At 38.3% G+C, this 22,196-nt stretch overlaps 1 protein-coding gene across 1 annotated transcript in view; it reads right to left on the reverse strand.

Annotated features, from left to right (window-relative positions):
* Ack (activated Cdc42 kinase) overlaps positions 1-22,196 on the reverse strand; it is a 333,372-nt gene that overhangs the window by 226,356 nt on the left and 84,820 nt on the right. Inside the window, exons 3-4 of the mRNA XM_090380828.1 lie at positions 19,732-19,914; positions 884-1,036 (exon numbers count right to left, since the gene is read on the reverse strand). Coding sequence (XP_090236954.1) covers positions 884-1,036; positions 19,732-19,914 — 336 coding nt within the window. The remainder of the gene's footprint in view (positions 1-883; positions 1,037-19,731; positions 19,915-22,196) is intronic.

Genomic DNA, 22,196 nt, shown 5'->3' on the forward strand with positions numbered 1-22,196 from the left:
AACTGTGCAGTACCACCCAGATAGTAGAGAATGAAAAAAGGCCTGGTGCTAACGTGCAGTCAAACAAAGTTCTCTGAACAGTGCAGACAGGCTACTAGGGCAGCTCGTGGAATTTTATTAATGAAACTCAGGAATTTTGCAAGCAGGGATAAGGAGCTGATTATCCCAGCTCCTTCCCAGAATAACACACCACCTGTCCAGTACCACCCAAATAGTAGAGAATGAAAAAAGGCCTGGTACTAACGTGCAGTCAAACAAAGTTCTCTGAACAGTGCAGACAGGCTACTAGGGCAGCTCGTGGAATTTTATTAATGAAACTCAGGAATTTTGTAAGCAGGGATAAGGAGCTGATTATCCCAGCTCCTTGTCCCTGCTTGAGTACTGAATACAGGTCTGGAAGCTTCATTTTAGAAAGGATGTGGATCTGATGGAACAGGTGAAAGAGAGGACAATGAGATTAGTGAGGTTTCTGAAAATTTCTGCATCTAAAAACTAGGCACCTGTAAGTAGACCAGATTGACGTGTTTAAAGTTTTGAATGGAGTGAGTAACGTCAATGCTGATGGAATCTATCCTCTCAGACTATACACGAGGGGACATAAATTCCAATTGGAGAAGGCATTGTTATCAGAAATTATCAGAAGGGTTGGACAGGTGATGTGGGAACATTTTTTTGCTGCTGTACAAGCTTGATAATAATACTAACACATCATCTGCCACTAATAATATTAATAAATTAAAAAATGTAATATGAAATACACTTTCACGAATGTTATTATTGTTATATTTTAAAAGATACCCAATCAAATATAGGTAAAATGATAATATATAAACCATTCATATTACAGTGATTATATATTTTTAAAAGTATTTAAACCATATACCATCATCATTGGAGAAGAAAGAACAATTCCATGCAGTCTTATCAGATTAGGATGGCTTAACTGATGCATGGCAGTTACTTCTCTCAAAAAATCTTCATAAGCACCGGGAAAGGACAAAGTATCTTGCTTTAAAACCTTCACTGCAACTGGGATCTACAAATAAAAAAAAGTTACAAGTTTCTTAAGTTTTAAAAATGATTCTATATTCATATATATATATATATATATAAGTTGTATTAATATATTGAATTAAAAAGGCATAAATGGATGTGACAGTTAAAGTGCCAGCAACTAGCAGGGTGAGGAAAGTAGAAAAAGAAATGTAGTAGATTTATCAGTCCTCTGATGAAATACATGATCAGGTATTTCATCAGAGGACTACACCTGACCATGTATCAATAATTATTTCTGCTGACACCAGGTCATGCATATTTGCATTACCTATATTCGACCATTTTCTAAATATGTTCGCCCCCATATCTGATGACAGATATAACATTTTTATTTTCATTTTATTTGCATTATATTATTATTTTGATGTACTAATTTTCCTTTACAGTTCCCCCACTTTATATTGGCTTGGTAATTCAGCCCATAATTTTTCTTAATTTATCATAACCTCTAGGATTTTAACATTCTTTCACCTTTCATAAATCTACTACACTTCTTTTTCTACTTTCCTCACACTGCTAGTTGCTGGCACTTTGTATAACTATCACATCCATTTATGCATTTTTAATTCAATACATTAATACAACTTATATTTACTCTTGCATCCTTTAATGCTGCTTTGCACTTTTAGGTGCATCTGTCATACCTATTTATTAATTTTGCATTCACTGAAACCATTTCATCAACTGTATACCTTTTTCATATGTAACTCTTTAAACATTACCTTTATAGAATTACATTGAATACCCATTTACACACACACACACACACACACACACACACACACACACACACACACACACACACACACACACACACACACACACAAACACACACACACAAACACACACACACTGCCCTACCATTAATATCTGGACACCCCCTCCATGGATGGGAAAACAGGTCCTATGCATGCAATGCATCACAGAACCTGCTATACATATGCACACTGGGCTTCGAACAGATAATTGCAAAAGTGGGCATGCAAGATGACACAATCAACAGACTTCCACCATGAAATAATAGTAGGATGCCACATAAGCAAGCATTCTGGGGATCCCTAGTCAACAGTTAGTGATGTCATATGCAAATGGAAGAGGAACGAGACCAAATCTGCCAAAAAATGGCCTGGTAAATCCAAAAACTAACAGAACAGAACATGAGAATTCTGTAAAGAACCGTGCGCGAAATCGTAATTTCACATTGTCTCAAGCCACACAAACCCTCTGTGAGAGTATTGGTACTAATGTCAGCACTAGTACAATACGAAGGACACTCCATGATATGGATTACAATGGTCATGCAGCTATTCACAAGCCATTGATCACCTTAACAAATGCTAGATGCTGATTAACATGGTGTAAGGAGCGCAAATCCTAGACTGTAGAGCAGTGGTAAACAGTCCTATGGACATATAAGGTGAGATTCGCACTCTACACTGTGGCAAATGCCAGGGTAAGAGTTCCTTCCTGATTGTATCCTCCTAAAAATGAAGTTTTTTGGTGGAGGCAGTGTCATGGTATGGAGCTGTTTTTCATGGTTTGGCTGGGTCCATTAGTCGTTATTGACAAAACCATGAATGCTGTGCAATACCAGGGCATCCTGCACTACCAAAATTAAGGAAATACTTTGGAGAAGGCCCATACCTGTATCAACAAGACAACGTGCCATGCCATACTGCTTGGGTCATAACAGAGTGGTTTGAGGACATGGGTGTGGAAAAGTTGGAATGGTCAGCCCAGAGTCCTGATCAGGTATTTGAATCCTACTGAGCATCTTTGAGATGTACTGGATCATCGGGTACATGCACATCAAGGCCGTCAAAGAACAAGGCTGAACTGGTGGCTGTGTTAAAGGCCGAGTGGAGGAACATATCACCTGACATTTATAAAAAGCTGGTTGAGAGTATGTAGCAAAGATTGAAGGCTGTCATAAAAGCAAAAGGTTTCAGCACAAAATATTAAATGACACAATAAAAGCTCTTCTTTTGTCTAAAGGCAGGGGGTCCAGATATTAATGGTAGGACAGTGTGTGTGTGTGTGTGTGTGTGTGTGTGTGTGTGTGTGTGTGTGTGTGTGTGTGTGTGTGTGTGTGTATTGTAATAAATATGACAGATAAAAATGAAGATGGCAATGCAAGTCATACGGAAAACCAAAGGCCAAAAGGAAAAAGATAGACGAAATATGAGAAAATGTAGGTTAAATTAAAAGTAGTAACCTGGAAAATAAAAATAAGTTACATCAGAATGTTAAATGAAGGTAATGGCAGCTTGCAGCTTGACTAATAAACCACCCATTGCTTGCCACGAACTTGGCTTGGCATTCACCTTACTTATCCTTAATATCTTCATAAGTATTTCTTTCTTTTGCTTGAATGGCCATTGGACTCAGGGGGCACTTGCTTCTGAACCTGATTTTCCATCCATATTATTAATAGCTGTTCCATCTTCAATATAGTACCTGAACACTGTTTTGTGATCACTGTTGATCTTGAGTGCACGTATGAAAGTGCATTGACATGTACTTTCATACGTGCACTGCCCTTTGAAATTCACTGTTGAAGCAGTGAGACCTAATTCCCTTGCAATGGCGCCTCCGTAGCCAGGTGGGAAGGAGCAGCAGTGCGTAGAACACGCTTCTTGATTAGACCGGGGTTCGAGCCCGTCACCACCAAATACGGAGGATGTGGAAAGGTCAGAGAATGACCACCGCATATTCCCGGAGCAATATGGCCTTAGTTGCTAATGCTCCTAAAAAAAAAACCAAACCAACCAACCCTTAAAATAGATGACAAACTTTGTCCTGCTTCGTACTTCTTAATTAATCATCTTCATTTCTAAATTAATTTTGTTTCGTTTCCTGGCACTACCACCACTTGCACTTTTTGTTGGTCCTTTCCCATCATCATTGTAATACGTAAATAGGAATGAAGAAAAGTTTCTGAAAATTTGTTTTTTATATGATTGAAGATTTCAGTGAAGGAGAACACATTTCACCATAATAACATAAAAACCCACAAACTTGCAGTTATCGGTATTATCACAAATGCATAAGATCAAGTTTATTACCCCATTTATAATTAGCATTAGTAGGTTAGTAGAGACATATGATGCAAGAAAGCAAGCTTATGCAGCATCAGCCAAAAAAAAAAAAAAAAAACCACTCCCATTTCACCCCTCCGTTCATTCAAAATACCTGTCCAGCTGAGCCTTAAATTTATTTAGGCTATCAACTTCCACAACAAGGGATGGAAGTCTGTTCCACCAACCAACTACCTGCTGGCTAAAGGCAAATTTTCACACATCTATCCTACATCTGTCTTTCCTCAATTTGAATTTATGTGCTCTCAAGTAATTATTCTGAGCAAGAGGAAGAATTCCATTGGCATTGAGTATGCTCAAACCATTCAAGGCTTTATACACCTCTATCAGATCACCTCGCCAGTGCCTAGTCTCCAGACACTGTAATTTGCAAAACTTAAGCCTTTCTTCGTAAGACCAATGCTTTGTTCCATTCACTAATCTTGTTGCCCTTCTCTGTACTCATTCCAGCAGCTCTACATCCTTCCTGAAATGAGATGCACTAATCTTTAAATTAGATGCACTAACAGAAAAGCCCAATAAATCGGAAAGTGCAAATTGTTTTTATTGTTTTTTGGTCATGACTTCCAGAAACATGCTTTAGAAAAATATCACAAAGGCGTTCAAAATTGATTCTTATAACAGGAATATATGATAACGATGAAAGGGTAGTGCAATTTCCATTATAATGTTGTTGCTGGTATTTGGCTTAACAAAGCAAGGGCTACTGAGGCCAAATTGTGTCTGCTCATAGTTTAGTCAGTCAAAATATACTGGTGTAGATATTAAATTAATACTCCTGTATAGGCCAGTACATTTTAAAAAGATTATAAGTTCTTCTATGTTTGCATAATTTCCCAGGATATGAGTTAAATTATGTGAGACGTTCAGCCTAGAGAGCGACTGAAAAGTGTTTGAACGTACGGTTGAATAAAGGGGGCAATCAAACATAAAATGCCTAACAGTAAGTTGACTGTCACAGGATGAACACTGGGGTGGATCTTCTCTCAGTAGCAGGAACAGATGGGATGATGAGTGTGTCCAATTCTGAGTCTTGCCAATACTACTTCCTCTTGTCTGTTTCGTCGAAAGCAACAGCTTTGGTTCTTGCTTTATCTGGTAAAGTTTATTGTTGGTGTTTATTTTCCAAATCTGTGACCAGTTGTCGTAACTTGCTTTGCGACTAACAGGTTTACAAATAGTGTAAGGAATCTGAGGATGTTCTGGGACAGCTGGTTGAGGATGTTTAGTTGCGAGGTCAGCACTTTCATTTCCTGGAATGCCAGATTGGCCAGGGATGCAACAAAAACTGATTGACTGATTGGACATGCTGTAGGAAAATAGCTCAGAATGAATGTGTTTCAAGGTAGGATGAGCAAATGAGAAATTCTTCCTTATGGCAGACACAGAACCGAGGAAGTCGATGCTGTGTCTCACCTACCATAAAATCAATTATGGCAGGTGAGATAGAAAGTTCAATAATTTTACTAAGTACTAATTGTATGGCATATAACTCGGCTGTGAAAACGGTGCAGGCTAATGGTAGTGAGGCTGTAACCATATGAGAAGGAAAAACTGCAGCAGCACCAACCGTACTGGCTGTTTTTGATCTGTCAGTATAGATTTTACAGGCATGGGAGTTCAGAGTAGTGTGAGCTAAGTGCAACTACCTGATATTAAAGGAAGACACAGTATTCTTCCCCCACTCCAGAAAATGTGTATCATGCGAGGCAGAAACAAATGTCCAAGGTGGAACAGGTGCAGTTGTGTCCTGAAAAATATCACTTAAATTGATATTCCAGCTCTGAGTTGGAATATCAATTTAAGCGATATTTTTCAATTTAAGCGATCAATTTAACATCATTCAGATGCTTTAGACACATATTTCTTAAATGAGAGATGTGAGCTTGGAAGTTCAGCTTGCTGTCTAATATCAGTCCAAGAAATTTAACAGTACTTACAAGCAGGATTGGAATATTGTTTATTTTTAGTTCCAGATCAGGATGGAGAGCTCGCTTCTTGCAAAAGTGAGTGACAGTGCATTTCTTTTTTGATAGTCGGTAGCCATTCCATGAAGTCAAGGATTGTATTTTGGTAATGGCAAGTTGGAGCTGTCGTTTGATGGTTTTCATATTTTGAGACTGACAGGAAATGGTAAGGTCATCTGCGTACATGTAAGTTTCAACAGTTTTTGGGATATCTTGTGTTATGCTGCTAACTTAGATTGAAAACAGTGTTGGACTAAGTATTGATCCCTGCAGAACTCCTTCCTGAATGTGAGATGCAGAGAGTATGTTTTTATATTGGACCTGAAAAGAACACAATTGCAGAAAATTTTGAATTATTTTTGGCAAATGGCCCCTAAGCCCCAGATGGTACAGATCAATAACAATACCACAACACCAGGTATAACTAGACCATAACTAGAGTTGTTTCATGACAAAGGCATTGCAGATGAGATTCAGCTTTGATTAGAAAATGATTATTGGAGATGCCTATGCTTCTGCTCAAAAATTTAAGATGAACCAAAAAGGAACAGTGAAGAGGGAAATTTATACAAGATATCCTGCTTCTTCATGAAAATGCTCCTGTACACAATTCCCTAAAATACTACTCTGAGAGATAACAGATTACAGTAATTAAACCAGCTAAACTGCCAGGAGTTAAACCACTTATTATTTTCTCTTTAGAAATCAGAAGAAACCCCTGTGTGGGCATCAATTTTCAAGTGATAAAGATCTCAAAGAACTGTAAATGGCTTTTCCAGAGACCAGAACAAAATACTTTTTTATTCTTCTTTCTATCTTTTTTTTTGGGGGGGGGGGGTATTTCCTCTTTGCCTTCAAAATGGAAAACATGCATTGAATTAATGAGAAACACTGAGAAAAAATTTTTAAAAATTAGGCTAAATTGTTCCTTTATTATCAAGATAGATAACTACCTTTATGAGCGGCACACATATATCAGCACAACCACCAATACTAAAAATTGCCATTCATACTTTACATTCATCTTTGTCATCAAGGTGATATATTTTGATCAATGTCCATCCGTTTAAATAATTTTCCCTATAAATGCATTTTCACATACACATTTTGCTGAAGAGAGAATATAAAACATTCAATGGCCCCTTTAATTTTATCAATAATTAAAAACAGCTTCTGCTTGCCTTCATTATTTTAAAACGCAAAAACAGTACCAACATAAAGTAGTGCATGAGAAGTAAATACAGTTTATATTTGTATCAATGCTTTATACTAATGCGAATATCAGATTACAGGGGTTGAGAGCAGCACAAGCCCTGAAGGAACAGCCTTACCAGACTACCCCAACCTTTTTTAGCATTAGTAGAGGCATTTGATGCAAGGAAGCAAGCTTATGCAGCATCAGCAAAAAAAAAAAAAAAAAAAACCACTTCCACTTCACCCCTCTGTTCGTTCAAAATACCTGTCCAGCTGAGCCTTAAACTTATTTAGGCTATCAACTTCCACGACAAGGGATGGAAGTCTGCTCCACCAACCAACCACCCGCTGGCTAAAGGCAAATTTCTGCACGTCTATCCTACATCTGTCTTTCCTCAATTTGAATTTATGCCCTCTCAGGTGATTATTCTGAGCGAGAGGAAGAATCCCATCAGCACTGAGCATGCTCAAACCATTCAAGGCCTTATACACCTCTATCAGAACACCTCGCTGGTGCCTAGTCTCCAGACACTGTAATTTGCAAAACTTAAGCCTTCCTTCGTAAGAGCACACCTTTGTTCCATTCACTAATCTTGTTGCCCTTCTCTGTACTTGTTCCAGCAGCACTATATCCTTCTTGAAATGAGGCCTCCAGACCTGTATACAATACTCTAGGTGTGGCCTGACCATTGCCTTATACAAGGGAATAATCACCTCCTTATCCCTGCTAGAAAAATTCCTATATATCATTGACAATACACCATGAGCTACTCTTGCAGCCCGTCTGCACTGCTCAGAGAACTTCATATCTGCCTGCACAACCACCCCCAGGTCCCTTTCATTCTCTACCACTGTCAGTGTAGTACCACAGAGTCGATACATTGCTCTGGGGTTGCTGTTTCCCATGTGTAGTACTTTACATTTGTCAATGTTAAACTTCATTTGCCACCTCTCAGCCCATCTGCTCAACCTTTCCAGATCCTGTTGCAGCAGCATAGTGTCAGTAGTGTCCTTGACAACCCTGCCTACCTTTGTATCGTCTGCAAACTTCGACATTAAGCTTGATATATCATCATCAATATCATTTATAAATACAGAAAACAATAATGGACCCAACGCTGAGCCCTGAGGGACTCCACTAATAACATTAGTCCACGACGAGCAGTGGCCATTGATTACCACTCTCTGTCTTCTCCCCCTCAGCCACCCCTTTATCCACAGCAGCAATTTGCCTCCAATGCCACACTGCTCCAATTTGTGCAGCAGTCTTCCATGTGCAACAGTATCAAAAGCCTTTCTAAGATCCAAGTAGATAATATCAAAGTTATTCCCTGCATCTAGTTCCTTTGTTACTGCATCATAGTATCCAATCAAATTGGTCAGGCAAGACTTCCCCTTAACAAAACCATGCTGTGTCCGAGCTATAACTGAAGTCTTGTCTAAATGATCCTGCAGTGCTTCTTTAACTAGTGCCTCCATTAATTTTCCTGGAACAGAAGTTAAACTCATAGGTCTATAATTACTTCTGTGTCAGCCTTTGATCCTCCTTTGTGAACTGAGGTCACATATGCACATCTCCAGTCTGTGGGTACCTCCCCTGAGTCCAACGAAGCTCTCATAATTATGGCTAAGGGTTTGCTTACTTCCTCTGCTGCCTCCTTTAATATAACTGGATAGATCCCATCCACCCCGGGTGCCTTTCTTGTGTTTATCTTCAACAATTTCTCCTCCACTTTACTCTCAGTTATTACAAGATTCTCTAGCTTACTGCTAGAGTTGAATACACCTCTGGCTTTCCCCTCGCTAAACTCCTCATGTGTGAATGTCGATGCAAAATATTCATTTAGTTTGTTAGCTACCTGAGCAGGATCATCAACAGTTGACCCATCGATATCAAGTGGACCAATCTGATTCACCCCCTTCCTTCTAGAGTTTACATATGTAAAGAACTCTTTGCCGCTTTTCTTTGCATCCCTTGCCAAAGATGTCTCGTAATCTGCCTTCGCCTGCCTAACCTCCTTGGTAACTTGGTTACAGATCAACTTGTATCTATCATAGGCTTCTGTGTCATGTGTTAATTTGTATGTATCCCATGCATGTTCCTTCTCTGCCATATGCCTCATTAGTTCATCTGACATCCATTTAGGCCTAAACCTTGAACAATATTTCTTAGTTGCTATGTAAAGCCTAGTAGCTTCCAAGATAAGTTCTTTGAATGCTTCCCATTTTGCATTTGCTGTTGGTAACATTATCAGTTGGTCCCACTGTATAGAATTTAAATATTGTCTCAGTCCATCGTAGTTGCCTTTACGAAAGCAATAACGCTTCCCTTTACCCCTAATGGTAGTTACCTCTTTGAGTAAATCCCACTTCAGCACACTGTGATCAGTGCCACCTAGTGGTTCATTTATCTGCAGTTCTGAATGCATGAAGAATCACTGCTGATAATCAAATCAAGAGTATTCCTCCCTCTAGTTGCCTCCCGAACATGCTAATGTAGAAAACAATCATCCAATAAATCCACAAAAGCCTTGCTAGTGTGTGAGTGACCAGCCCCCAAATTCCAGTCAATATCTGGAAATTAAAATCTCCCATTATAAGACTCTCTGATTTACTGGCCCACTCTATTTCCCTGTACAGTTTCTTATTATACTCATCAAAGTCATTAGGCCTACAGCACACTCCTACTCTCAATTTTGGTCTCCCAATGCTTATGTCACACCAAACTGACTCCACACTGCACTGTCCAGCAATGTCCACTGGCTTCACTTCCTTGGATTTTATGTATTTCTTAACTAATAGCATAACCTCTCCTCCCTTCTTATTCAGTGTATCCTTTCTGTAGACGTTGTACTCCCCAAATTCCAGTTCTGCATTCCTCTTCTGTGTGACACCACGTCTCTGATATCCCAACAATATCTGCCTTTGATGTTTTGAGCAATACCTCAAATTCATCAAATTTATTTACTAAACTCCTAGCATTGGTGTACACGCAACTATACATGCACCTATTTCTATTCTTAGCTACCCTAACACAACCCACGTGTTTACTTGTACCGCAATGACTCCCAGCAGTCTCTGAAATATCCTGCATCTTGTTTTTCAGGTTTCTGCTCATTCCAATAGAAGCAGTGCAAGAATCTCTTTCACCTCTGCCAGTGGCTACTGTTAATCTATTCGTCTTTGTCTTCCCCCCAAGCTAGCAGTTTTCTGACCCACCTAACACTGCCTCGATAGCATCAGCAAATATTCTTGTACCCTTTCTATTTAAGTGTATCCCATCCCTGTAGAAGCAATCTCTCCTGTTAACAAGTACAGTCCAGGCTGAAAAAAATTCTACCCCTTGAGCCTTGCACAATCTTACCAGGGCCAAATTGATCGACAAGGCTCTCATCATATACTCCCTCCTATCGTGTCTGGGCAGAATTGCAGACACTTTCAAATTCAACCCTATTTCACAGCTTTTTTTCAACAGTGACCTGTACTTGTTAAGCAATTCTGCCGGTCTCCTACTCTTGATATCATTTGTGCCAACGTGTACAACTATATCACCATTTGTGCCCTTAAAAGATGATATCTGCTCTACAACGTCATCAACCTTTGCCCCTGGCAGACATACCCTGGTCCTGTTCCACCTATCCTTTTTACAAAGCATGTTCCCCGTTTCCCTGACAATAGAGTCACCAACAACTACTAGTTCCTTCTACTACTACCTTCCCCATGAGGGTACGAATTCCAATTCCAGGCCCCCCCCAACAATATCCAGGACAGCTAATGTCAGTCCCCTTGCCATTCCCACATGCATGGCACCATTTATTACAATAATGTTAACTGTCATGCTAGATGAGTAAAATTACATATTATTAATTTTAACTTTGTATATTTAGTTCATTAAAAACAGCTTTAGAGAAAAACAGGTGTGATGTTTAATGTTCCCAAACCTTTTTGGGGACACTAGAACATCATACCCAAAATTGGGACAATCCTAGAAAAATGGGACATCTGGTCGCTTTATATAAATGTGTGTAATGCTGAACAATTACAAAAAAAAAAAAAAAAAAAAAAAAAAGGCAATACATTGATGTTTTAAAAGAGAAAATATAATTAAAAATAAATAGGAATAAGCATATAGTATATCTAATATGAATAAACATCACTTACATTATATCAGCAATATAAATGAAAAAATTAGGAATGTAACCATTCCCTCCACCGAGGTAGCCCTCTTTTCTAATTGCACCAGAAAGGAGTTTCCTCCCTCCCTCCACTGCCATTTCAAGTGATACCTCTGACTGCTTCCAGCACCATGTGTACTAGATACCCACTGGCTAACCAGTAGTCAGAGAAAAATTTATCAACCAATTATAACAATTATAAAGTTTTAGAGGATAGCATCCAATAAAGCTAGTCAGCAGAAAGGTGCACAGAAATCAATTATTTGGTCAGTTGGTTTAGGATTTTATGGCACATCAGCTACTAATGTGCCAATCTCTAGACTTTAGCCCAAACATAATCAAAAAGGTATCATTTTATATCTGTAAAAAGTTATACAAATTTAGTTTCAAATCTTTAACTGACATTAAGTGAATAAGGTTCTATAGGTCAGTGAATAATTGGTAAGAATGACCTCAGTCATAAAAAATTGTGAATTCAGTTAATATATGTTTAACTGTTAACAGAATACTGCAATTTCTACACCATTGGGGGGGTCCTCAGTTTTTTTTAAGTAAAATGAATAAAAATGAGTCTTCATATGACTAAAACCAATCCAAAGTTTTGTTGGTAAAACTACTTCCCATCTGCATACTTTATAGAGACTACAGTGCCAAACTGCAGTGTGCAGCCTGACACTGCCATTTTGAAATCTGTTTATGGAACCAGGAAGTTTCCAGAATTAGCATGTACAGCCCAATTTCACTATTTTATCAGATAGTTCATTTCCATACACAAAATACAGAACTAGATATAATTCGCTTTAAACAGAAAGCACAGATCACAAACAGCTGGATGATTCCTGGAGCTGAATAAAGTTTGCACAAATTCAAGGAATCTTTATTTTAATATAACTTTTAGCTTTTTTTTTTTTTTTTTTAATGAAAACCCCAAACACAAAAAGTAGATATTAGAACCTATAGTACTTAGCACTGTGCATAGGCTGAAGGTTGAGAAGATGAAAGAAGATAGTTGTTGACATTAGACTAATTTCTGTAGATTGTAATTTTCAGGAAATACCTGTGAAGAGAGCATGTTCCAGAAAACAGAAGGGATAAATACAGAAGAAGAAAAGTTGGTTCTGCAAGTTTGAAGTTGAACAGTAAATGTACGTTGGCTGGTTTCAGCATGTGTTCGGACTGGTTCGAAAGAGGATGGGAAAAATTACAGAAGTCAATTCAGAAGAACAGTACTCATGGAAATATCTACAGAAAAGGCATGAAGCAGAAAAAAAATGTCTAAGGGTCAGAGAGTGGAAAGACTTTTTTAAGAGATGAGTCACTAATTAACCGAACTGTCCTCTTTTGAATGGAGTCTAGAGGCTTGAAAGAAGTTATGAAATGAGATACGAGTTATGAGGGAGAGGTTCCCATATGTGGGAACAATATTCCATGGTAGGGCAGATTTGAGATTAGTACAGAGTGAACTATTTAAAAGAAAATTAAAAGCAAGAGCAAAAGAAAAAACCCAGTTTTTATATGCAAAGATAGCAATATTTGTGATATGCTTATGCCACAAGAGATTAGAAGTCAGGGTAATCCCTAATAAAGATATGTTATCTCCTCTAGAAATCTGAGTGTCATCGAATATAAACAGTGGAGCAGAAGGATCCACTTTGTGATATATAAGGCAGGACTGAGTTTTAGAAGGATTCAAATTAACTGAGCTGCTCTTTCCCATTAGAGAATTACCTGGACATCAGCATTTAAGAATTTGTAGTGGATGTTCAAGAAGTTGAAACTGTGCAGGAGCAAGGTTTCTCACAGTGGAAAGTGGCAATGTGCTAATCATTAGAAAACTACAGACATGATTTCCAGTCGATGGAAAAGCTCGTTACTATAAAAGAGGAAAAGAGAGAGAGAAAAAAAAACAGAACCTTAGGGAACAGTAGCATTAGTAGAGAAGTTAAAGAAGACAGAGCCATCTACCACCATTTACAGTGAATCATCAAAGAGAGAACTGGATACTAGATTGCAAAAAACAGTTGGCAATCCATAAGATAGAAGCTTGTTAAAAAATCTTCATGCCAAAAATGATCAAAAGCCTTAGAAATATCAAGGGCAACTGCTTGAGATTCACCAAACTTTCGGAAAGGCTTTCAATACTGTTGCACACTGATGATTACTGTATAAATTGGGGCAGTATGGCATTAAGGGCAAATTGCTGCTATGGATAAAGGGATGGTTGAGTGGGGAAGACAGAGTGATAATCAAGGGACACTGCTCTCCGTGGACTAATAACATTAGTCCACGAAGAGTAGTGTCCATAAAGAGCAGTATTAGTGGAGTTCACCAAGGTTCAGTGTTAGGCCCATTGTTGTTTTCTATATTTATTAATGATATTGATGAAGGTTTAATGATCAGGTTTAATGTCCAAGTTTGCAGATGATACAAAGGTTGGCAGGGTTGTTAATGACACTAATGACAGTATGCTACTGCAAGAGGATCTGGAGAAATTGAGCAGATGGGCTGAGAGATAGCAACTGAAGTTTAACATTGACAAATGTAAAGTACAGCATGTGAGTAGCAGTAACCCGAGAGTAACATATTAACCTTGTGGAACTACACTCAAGGTAGTGGAGAATGAAAATTGGGGTAATTGTGCAGTCAGATATGAAGTTTTATGAGCAGTGCAGACAGGCTGCAAGAGTAGATCATGGTGTCTTGTCAATGATATACAGGAATTTTGCTAACAGGGATAAAGAAGTGATTGTTCCCTTGTATAAGGCAATGGTCTAGCCTCACCTTGCATACGGGTCTGGAGAACTCATTTTAGGAAAGATGTAGAGCTGCTGGAACAAGTACAGAGATGCGAGATTAGTGAGCGGAATAAAGGGTTGCTGTTATCAAGAACGGCTTAAGTTCTGCAAATTGCAGTATCTGGAGACTAGGCACCTATGAAGTGATCTAATTGAGGTGTATAAGGGCTTGACTAGTTTGAGCATGCTCACTGCTGACGGGATTCTTCCTCTTGCTCAGATCACTCACCTGAGAGGAGTAATCTGAGCAAGAGGAAGAGACATAATTGAAGGTGATCAAAGACAATTAGAGAATAGATGTGCAAAAATTTGCCTTTAGCCAGCAGGTAGTTGATAGTTGGAACAAACTTCCATCTGCTGTAATGGAGGTCAACAACTTAAATAGGTTCAAGGCAGAACTAGACAAACATTTGGAGTGAATGGGAAGGGTTTTTTTTTGGCAGATGTTATATAAGCTTGCGTTCTTGCATCATATGCCACTACTAATGGTAATGCTAATGTCACACCAAATTAACTCAACATTGCACTGGCCATTCTGACTTACTGGCCTACTTGAATATGTATGCCTGTATAAAGTGTAAAGTGTGTTAATTGTCTGACAGCACCAGGAGTTTCCTCCATCTCCGCGTTGTGTACTCTGTTTTTCTGACTCAGAACTCTGTAGAGGTCAAAGATTTAAAAAGTGTGTAGGGAGTGGAATGCTATGTAGTGTTATGTTCTGTTGTTTCTCTGACCATTTAGCCATTGGTTCCCACTGTTGCCCACACTTTGCCACAAGGAGGCAGGTCAGGCACCCAACAGATTATTTAAGTACAATGGGAAGGCCCTTCCACCTAATTTCCAAGAATTTCAGTGACAAGGCCTTTCAGTGATATTTATAAAAAAAAGGGGGGGGGATGAACACTGGAATTTGGAAAGGCCAAAAGACATTTTCAAGAAAATGGTTGAATTTAGACTTTAATAAGAATTTGGCGGCATTGTTAAGGGGGCATACTCGGTTGGTTTAATCAGAATGAGGGGGGGGGAGACTGAAGATTGGGGAGAAACAGGTAGAAGGATGGGGACAATAGAGTAGGCATCCCCAAAGAGGTCAGTGGGGGACGAGACCCACTAAATGGAACTCTAATTTATTCCTATTTCTTACTATGGCCGAGCAGGTGAACCCCACACCAGCTCCATGTGATAACAGGTAGGAACATTGCAGGGTTTATGATTGCCAGGGTCTTTCATTTGAGCTCCCAGTCTGCTCAACTGATCCTGGCAATCATACCTGCATAATTTCTCACTTACTTCACCAAGTAGGTCAAATGTGGGTAAAAAGTTAATTTTGAATCAAAGACCACTCCAAGGTATTTTAGTTCTGTTACCATTTTTATAGTAGCTGTATTAATTTTGATTGGTGGACATCTTCTAATGTCCAAATTGCCTTTTAGAAGTATTTGTTTAGTTTTTTTTCCAGAGATATTTTGAGCATGTGCATTTGTGCCCACTCCTGCAGCTGCAAGAGGGCGGCATTTGATCTTTGCTCTATGACCACTCTTGTGTTACCTTTTACAAGGAAAACCATATCATCTGCAAAGGCCAGGCTTTCCATTGGCCCAGAACAATATTCCAGAAGAAAAGGCCAAGGATTGAACCTTGCGGGCAGCCTTTATTCACAGGGCCTGTCAATCCTGGAACCTTGTGCATACTGAGAAACTTCTGTCTGTAAGGTAGCTGTTTATTACCTTATAGAGGTTTTGTGGGGCTTATGCCCGGCGGAGTCTCCTAAGGACACTAGGCCACCAGAGTGAGTCAAATGTCCTGGCAAAGTCAATAGAGATTGCCAGCATATATTTCTCCTCTGAGTTTTTAACTGTTGTCAGTAGGTGGTGCATGGCATCCTCAGTAGAGTTGCCCTGCTTAAAATCATACTGAGTGTTAGATTGTAAACCTGCTTCTGTGTAGTATTGAGCTAATCTGCTATACATTAGTCTTTCATATATTTTCTCTAGTACAGGGAGTAGGGCTATTGTTCTATATGATTTGGGATCAGTAGGGGGTTTCTCAGGGTTTTTGAGAATTAATCTTAACACTGCTTTTTTCCATATTTTTGGGAATATACCTTCTGTCATACAGTTATTATACAATGCTATTAATTTGTTTGGTGTTATTTCCACTAATTTTTTTATTAGTGAGATCAAAATCTGGCCATTATTGTTTTTGGTTTTAGAGAGTGCTATTTCTAAATCTTGTATAGTAAACAGAGGTTCAATATTGGCATTGTCATATTCAGTGTTTTCTTTTATAATGTCTAGCTGGGTGGGGGAATGATTCCCAGTTTCAGTCGGAATAATACTGTCTAGGATGTTATTTACAGAATCTGCCCAACACTGGGTTGGGGTCCCATCTGGTTTGACAGTAGTTTCTAAGACATCTCTTGGCAGCTTGTTGGTCACTATTCTGTAGACAACTCCCCAAGGGTTATTGTTTCCAGTAATTCCCACCAAGTGCCTCCAGCGTTCCTTTTTCTTCTCTCTTATGAGGGGGAGCTACTGGCTCAAGAGTGGGTAGAATGTGAACCAGTAGTATATGCTGATGATTTGTTAATAATGGTGGTGGGAAAGTCTAGAAAAGAATTGGAGGAAAGAATTATTAAGAGGGCTATGGGACAAGTGGAAAAATGGGCTGAGGTCCATAAAATGGAGATATTGATGAAAAAAACTCACATGGTTCTGCTCGAAGGAAAGTTCAATGAAAGAAGAAGGCCGACTGCAAAAATATTTGGTACATTGATAGCATATGCCCCCTTGGTCAAGTACCTAGGAGTTTATGTGGATGAAAGGATGTCCTTTTGCCTCATGTGCAGAAATTAAGAGATAAAGTGAGGATGATTTATTTAAAAATTTAAAAAGTCACAAGGGTAGAATGGGGAGTGAAAGGCAAGTCCTTAGACCTCCTTATAAATGTATATTTCTACCGATTGTGACATATGCATGTGGGGCTTGGGGACATAGAATGACTAATAGCCACGTTAAAAGAAGTCTTATTTCAGCGAAGAGATTTGCGCTTCTGGCAGTGATGAGGTCCTGCAGAACCATTTCAAATTATGCTCTGCAAGTTATTGCAGGAAAGGAACCAGTGGATCTGATTATGCTTAAAAGGACAATGGAATATGCAATTAAGAATAATAATAGAATAGAATTTATGGGAATAAAATCTTGTAGAGGAGAAGGAAGAGAGTGTGGAAGGCACAATTTGAAAGTAGAAAAGAAAATGTTACAGCAAGATATAGACTGTATATGGCAAGAAAGATGGAGTGTTCTGCTAAGGGGCATGTTACCTTTGCCTTTCTGCCTGGGGTGAAAACTATGAAAGAGATTTCATCTTGGTCTAGTCTAGGAATATTCCAAACAATGTTAATAACTGGACATGGGTGAAAGAAAAGATTGGTAGAGCTTGGCATAGAAGAAAATTCAATGTGTATTTGTGGGATGGTAGAGGATACATAGCATATTTTATGGCAATGTGTAAGATATAATATACCAAGGAATATGTTAATTAGGCAGATTGGCTCCGACTCATACACCTGGAGTGACCTGTTTAAGAATACAGAATGGAATGAAGCTTTTGATGAGTTCACTAAAGAAGTAAGAGGATTAGACAATTGTAACAATTTGTATATAGGCAAATAGTGTTTTTATGGAGTTGAGATTTAGTTGGAATTGGAATTCATTGATTTTATAATTTATAGTTGTATAAAAAGGAAATGATGAAAAAAGTATAAAATACAAAAATATATTGATGAATTTTATTGTTTAGAGTTTTATATTGATTTTAGAGTTTATAGCTGTATAAAATAAAATGTTGTAAAAAGTATAAAATACAAAAATATATTGATGAATTTTAAATGTTTAGAGTTTTAATTTAGCTGGAAAGAATCACAATTTATAGAAGTTTGCCTTTGAAGTTTAAAGTTTAATTGAGCTCTAGATGGTGGAAATCTGCCTCTTCGGGGCAGGGGCGGTAACATATCCTCAATGTTTGATTTATTATACGGAGAATATGACTAAAGATCAAAAGATTAAAATTGATAGGATAGAGGAATCAAGTGCGGATGAGCTTATTGCTCAGGAAGCACATGATGTCTGTTATGAGAGCTGTATACTGATTCCTGACAGTTCTATAAGAATCTCTCAGTGCATCCACCTCAATTTGTGGCCAAGATGTTCTGGCTCTTTGAAAATGTCTCCTTGCCTAGTGTACCCTTCTCCTAAGTACAGTCAGTTTGGGGAACTGACTGCTTCTTCAGTTTTTTCCGTGGGATAGACAGGTTGCTGTTTTTGTTAAAATGTTTATCAAAGTCAGTGCTTGCTCATCTGGGCTACAGTTGCCTAATCTGTATGCCTGTATAGAGTGAGTTGCCTGATCTGTATGCCTGTATAGAGCGAGCCAGTTGCTCACTAAAAGAGTTCAAAATTGTCCATTTTTTGATTCCACCTATATTTTCAATGTTACTTCCATGTTAAAATATTTTCCATGTTCTACACTAAACATATATTTTTCAATAATATTTTCTGTATTTCTATATTTTTCTATCTTTTCCATGTTCTCTATAAAAAAAAATATTGTTAATTAAATTTTGAAATTAAAACTCCCTTTAGACATGTCAGCGAGTAAATACAAATTTAAAAACTGCGCCCTTCAACCCACACTTTGATCAGAGGAGAGAATGTCACTAACAGGGGTATTCACTGCATGAAATGTGAAGCCCACATGTAAACAGGTTTTTTCCAGATGATACAGCAATGTCACAAAATGTTACCGACTGGATGAAAGTACCTGGTGTAAAGTGAACTTACTATCGATAAGTCTTTGATTTATGTCAATCAACACATGCATATAATTGTTTTTAACTTAATCACAATTTTTTTCCTAACTGTGTGAAAAAAATAGATATTTCTCAAATTTTCGGAGGAAAATTTAAAAAAGTCATTTTCAACAACAGGTATTAGGAGATTCACTGTGCAGATGTAGTAGTAAGTAAAGCACAAATTGCTAAAATAATCAGAGTCAAATTGACCTTGAACAACTAACACAAGGCTAAAACCATCAGGAATGGCTTTAAAAAGTACTAATTTTATATTTATAAAATTGAATACTTATCAATGTTTAATCTAATACTTATAAATATTTGTGATTAAACAGTTTATTTTGAAATTCGTGTGTAAAAACAATAATCACATGATAACAATCATTAATTATTTTGTATGGCAATTAGTTGTGATAATGAGGTAAGCAATACTCATTCCAAGCTGAGAAAAAAAATTAAAGGATATGCTCATGATCCAAGCTAAAATTGTCTTTTTCATTCAGCAGCTATAGATAATCAAGTTTATTTTTATGTGATCGTCGAAATGCTAGACTAATTTTTCAAGGGTTAACAAAACTGTAAAAAGTTACTCACACAATTACCAGCTGGGGTAGTCCATTCTCCTTTCACAACAACACCAAATGTACCATCACCTAATTTACTAGTCAATACAATCTCCTTCTCACTAATAAGACATGTAAGAACAGCAGCACTGTTAGAAATGGAAGGGAATGTTGATGTCTTGGTGACTTGCTTTTCTGACTTTAACGGCAATATCTGCAATTAAAAAGCATATAAAAATTCGATACAGAAAGGGAGGAATGGTTTGTGTGAGAGTCAGTGTGCTTACACACACACACACACACACACACACACACACACACACACACACACACACACACACACACACACACACACACACACACACACACACACACAGGCTTGTGAATGAGAGAGAGAAAACATGAAGCACATGAAAATATCAGCTGTTACAACTAGACATCAGATAGGCATATGTTCAATTTTAACTTTGCATATTAGTATTAGTAATGGCCACATGGTACAAGAAAACCTATGGCTTATGCTGCACCAGCCAAAAAAAAAAAAAATCCGGACAAAACAATGATAAAAACAAAAAAAAAATAAAATAAAATAAATAACAAAATAATAATAATTAATAAAAAAAAAAAAAAAAAAAAAGGAAATTAAACCTATCATCCTATGCGCTTCCCTTACCCGAAAGTACTATCCAGATGACCTTTGAATTTCCCCAAACTGTCGGCCTCTACCACCCATGAACGCAACTTATTCCAGTAATTTATAACTCACTGGCTAAAATAAAACTTCCTGCAGTCCAATCTAAACATCCCCCCCCCCCCCCATAACTTGAATTTATGTCCCCTAGTTCTATAATCTTCATTTATAATCTTCAAAATTTTGTCCTCATTCATTTTACTGATGCCTCTCAGAGCCTTAAACACCTCAATCAAATCTCCTCTAAGGTGTCTAGTTTCCAAACTCTGCAACCCACATATTCGAAGTCTTTCTTCATAAGGACGCCCTTTTGCCAATCTCACCAGGCAAGTTACCCTTCTTTGCACCCTTTCAAGAACCTCGATGTCTTTCTTTAGGTGCGGTCTCCATACTTGAACACAGTATTCCAAGTGTGGTCTAACATAAGCCTTATATAATGGGATTATCACGTCCCTATCACTACTTGCAAAAGTTCGATAGTTCATCGATAGGATACCATGGGCCTTCCTTGCAACCTGTTTACAATGCTCAGAGAATTTCATGTCTGACCGTATCTTAACACCCAAGTCCCTTTCCTCCAGTACTGAGTTTAGTTGAACTCCACCAAGTGAATACGTTTTTTTGGGATTACTGTTTCCCAGGTGTAATACCTTACACTTTGTTGGATTAAAGCACAGCTGCCATTTTTCTGACCATTCCTGAAGTCTATCTAGATCTCTCTGAAGAAGCTCAGCTTGACAGTGATGATTAACTACTTTACCAATTTTAACATCATCTGCAAATTTAGACATCACGCCCTCTATCCCTTCATCAATGTCATTTATGAAAATTAAAAACAACAGTGGCCCTAATACTGATCCTTGGATTACATCAACCCAATCTGAGGAATAGCCATTTATCACAACCCTCTGCCTCCTGCCCTGAAGCCATCCTTCTATCCATCTAAGGATTTTCCCAGTGATTCCAACCTGTTCCAGCTTATAAAGCAACCGCTCATGTGCGACTGAGTCAAAAGCTTTGTTGAAATCTAAATAAACAATGTCGAAATTATTCCCTAAATCCAGCTCGTGAGTGACCCTTTCGAAATAGCGAACCAGATTTGTTAAACATGATTTTCCCTTTACAAAACCATGCTGAGTATCCTTGAGAATTTCAATTCGATCCAAATGATTCTGAATTCCACCCTTGATCATTGCCTCCATGATTTTCCCTACTACTGAAGTCAGACTGACAGGTCGATAATTTCCAACTTCACTTTTAGAGCCACCCTTATGTATGGGAGATACATTTGCACTTTTCCAATTCAAGGGAATCTCCCCAGAGTCTAGTGATGCTCGCATAATTAGCCTCAGTGGTTCAATGCACTCGCCTGCCGCCTCTCTTAAGATTATAGGGTATATTCCATCAACTCCAGGAGCCTTACTGGTCTGTAGGTTCGAAAGTTTTTTCATTAAATAATCTTGCAAAATTTCAATATCATTAATTACATATTTTTCAACTTTGCTCCCACAATTTCCCATTGCCACGAGTCATGTTAAATAGATATGCAATTGAAAAGGCGAACTGGGACGTCTTCAGGACAACCCTAACTAATGAGACCCAACCCCACCTACTTCCCGACAATGCAGATGCCCTCCAAAGACAAGTCAATGATCTGATCACAACCGCCTGCAACTTGGCAATCAAAAGGAAAAACCCTGCCCCAGGCGCAAAGCCCTGGTGGAGCCCTGAGCTGCATAGGTTGCACCGAGAAGTCATTATAAGAAGAAAGACTTTCCAGCGTGCCCCGAGGACCTGGCCGGCAC

The sequence above is a fragment of the Mastigoproctus giganteus genome, chromosome 9 (assembly GCF_048544385.1).
Source record: "Mastigoproctus giganteus isolate SK-2022 chromosome 9, ASM4854438v1, whole genome shotgun sequence".
NCBI lineage: Eukaryota > Metazoa > Arthropoda > Arachnida > Uropygi > Thelyphonidae > Mastigoproctus > Mastigoproctus giganteus.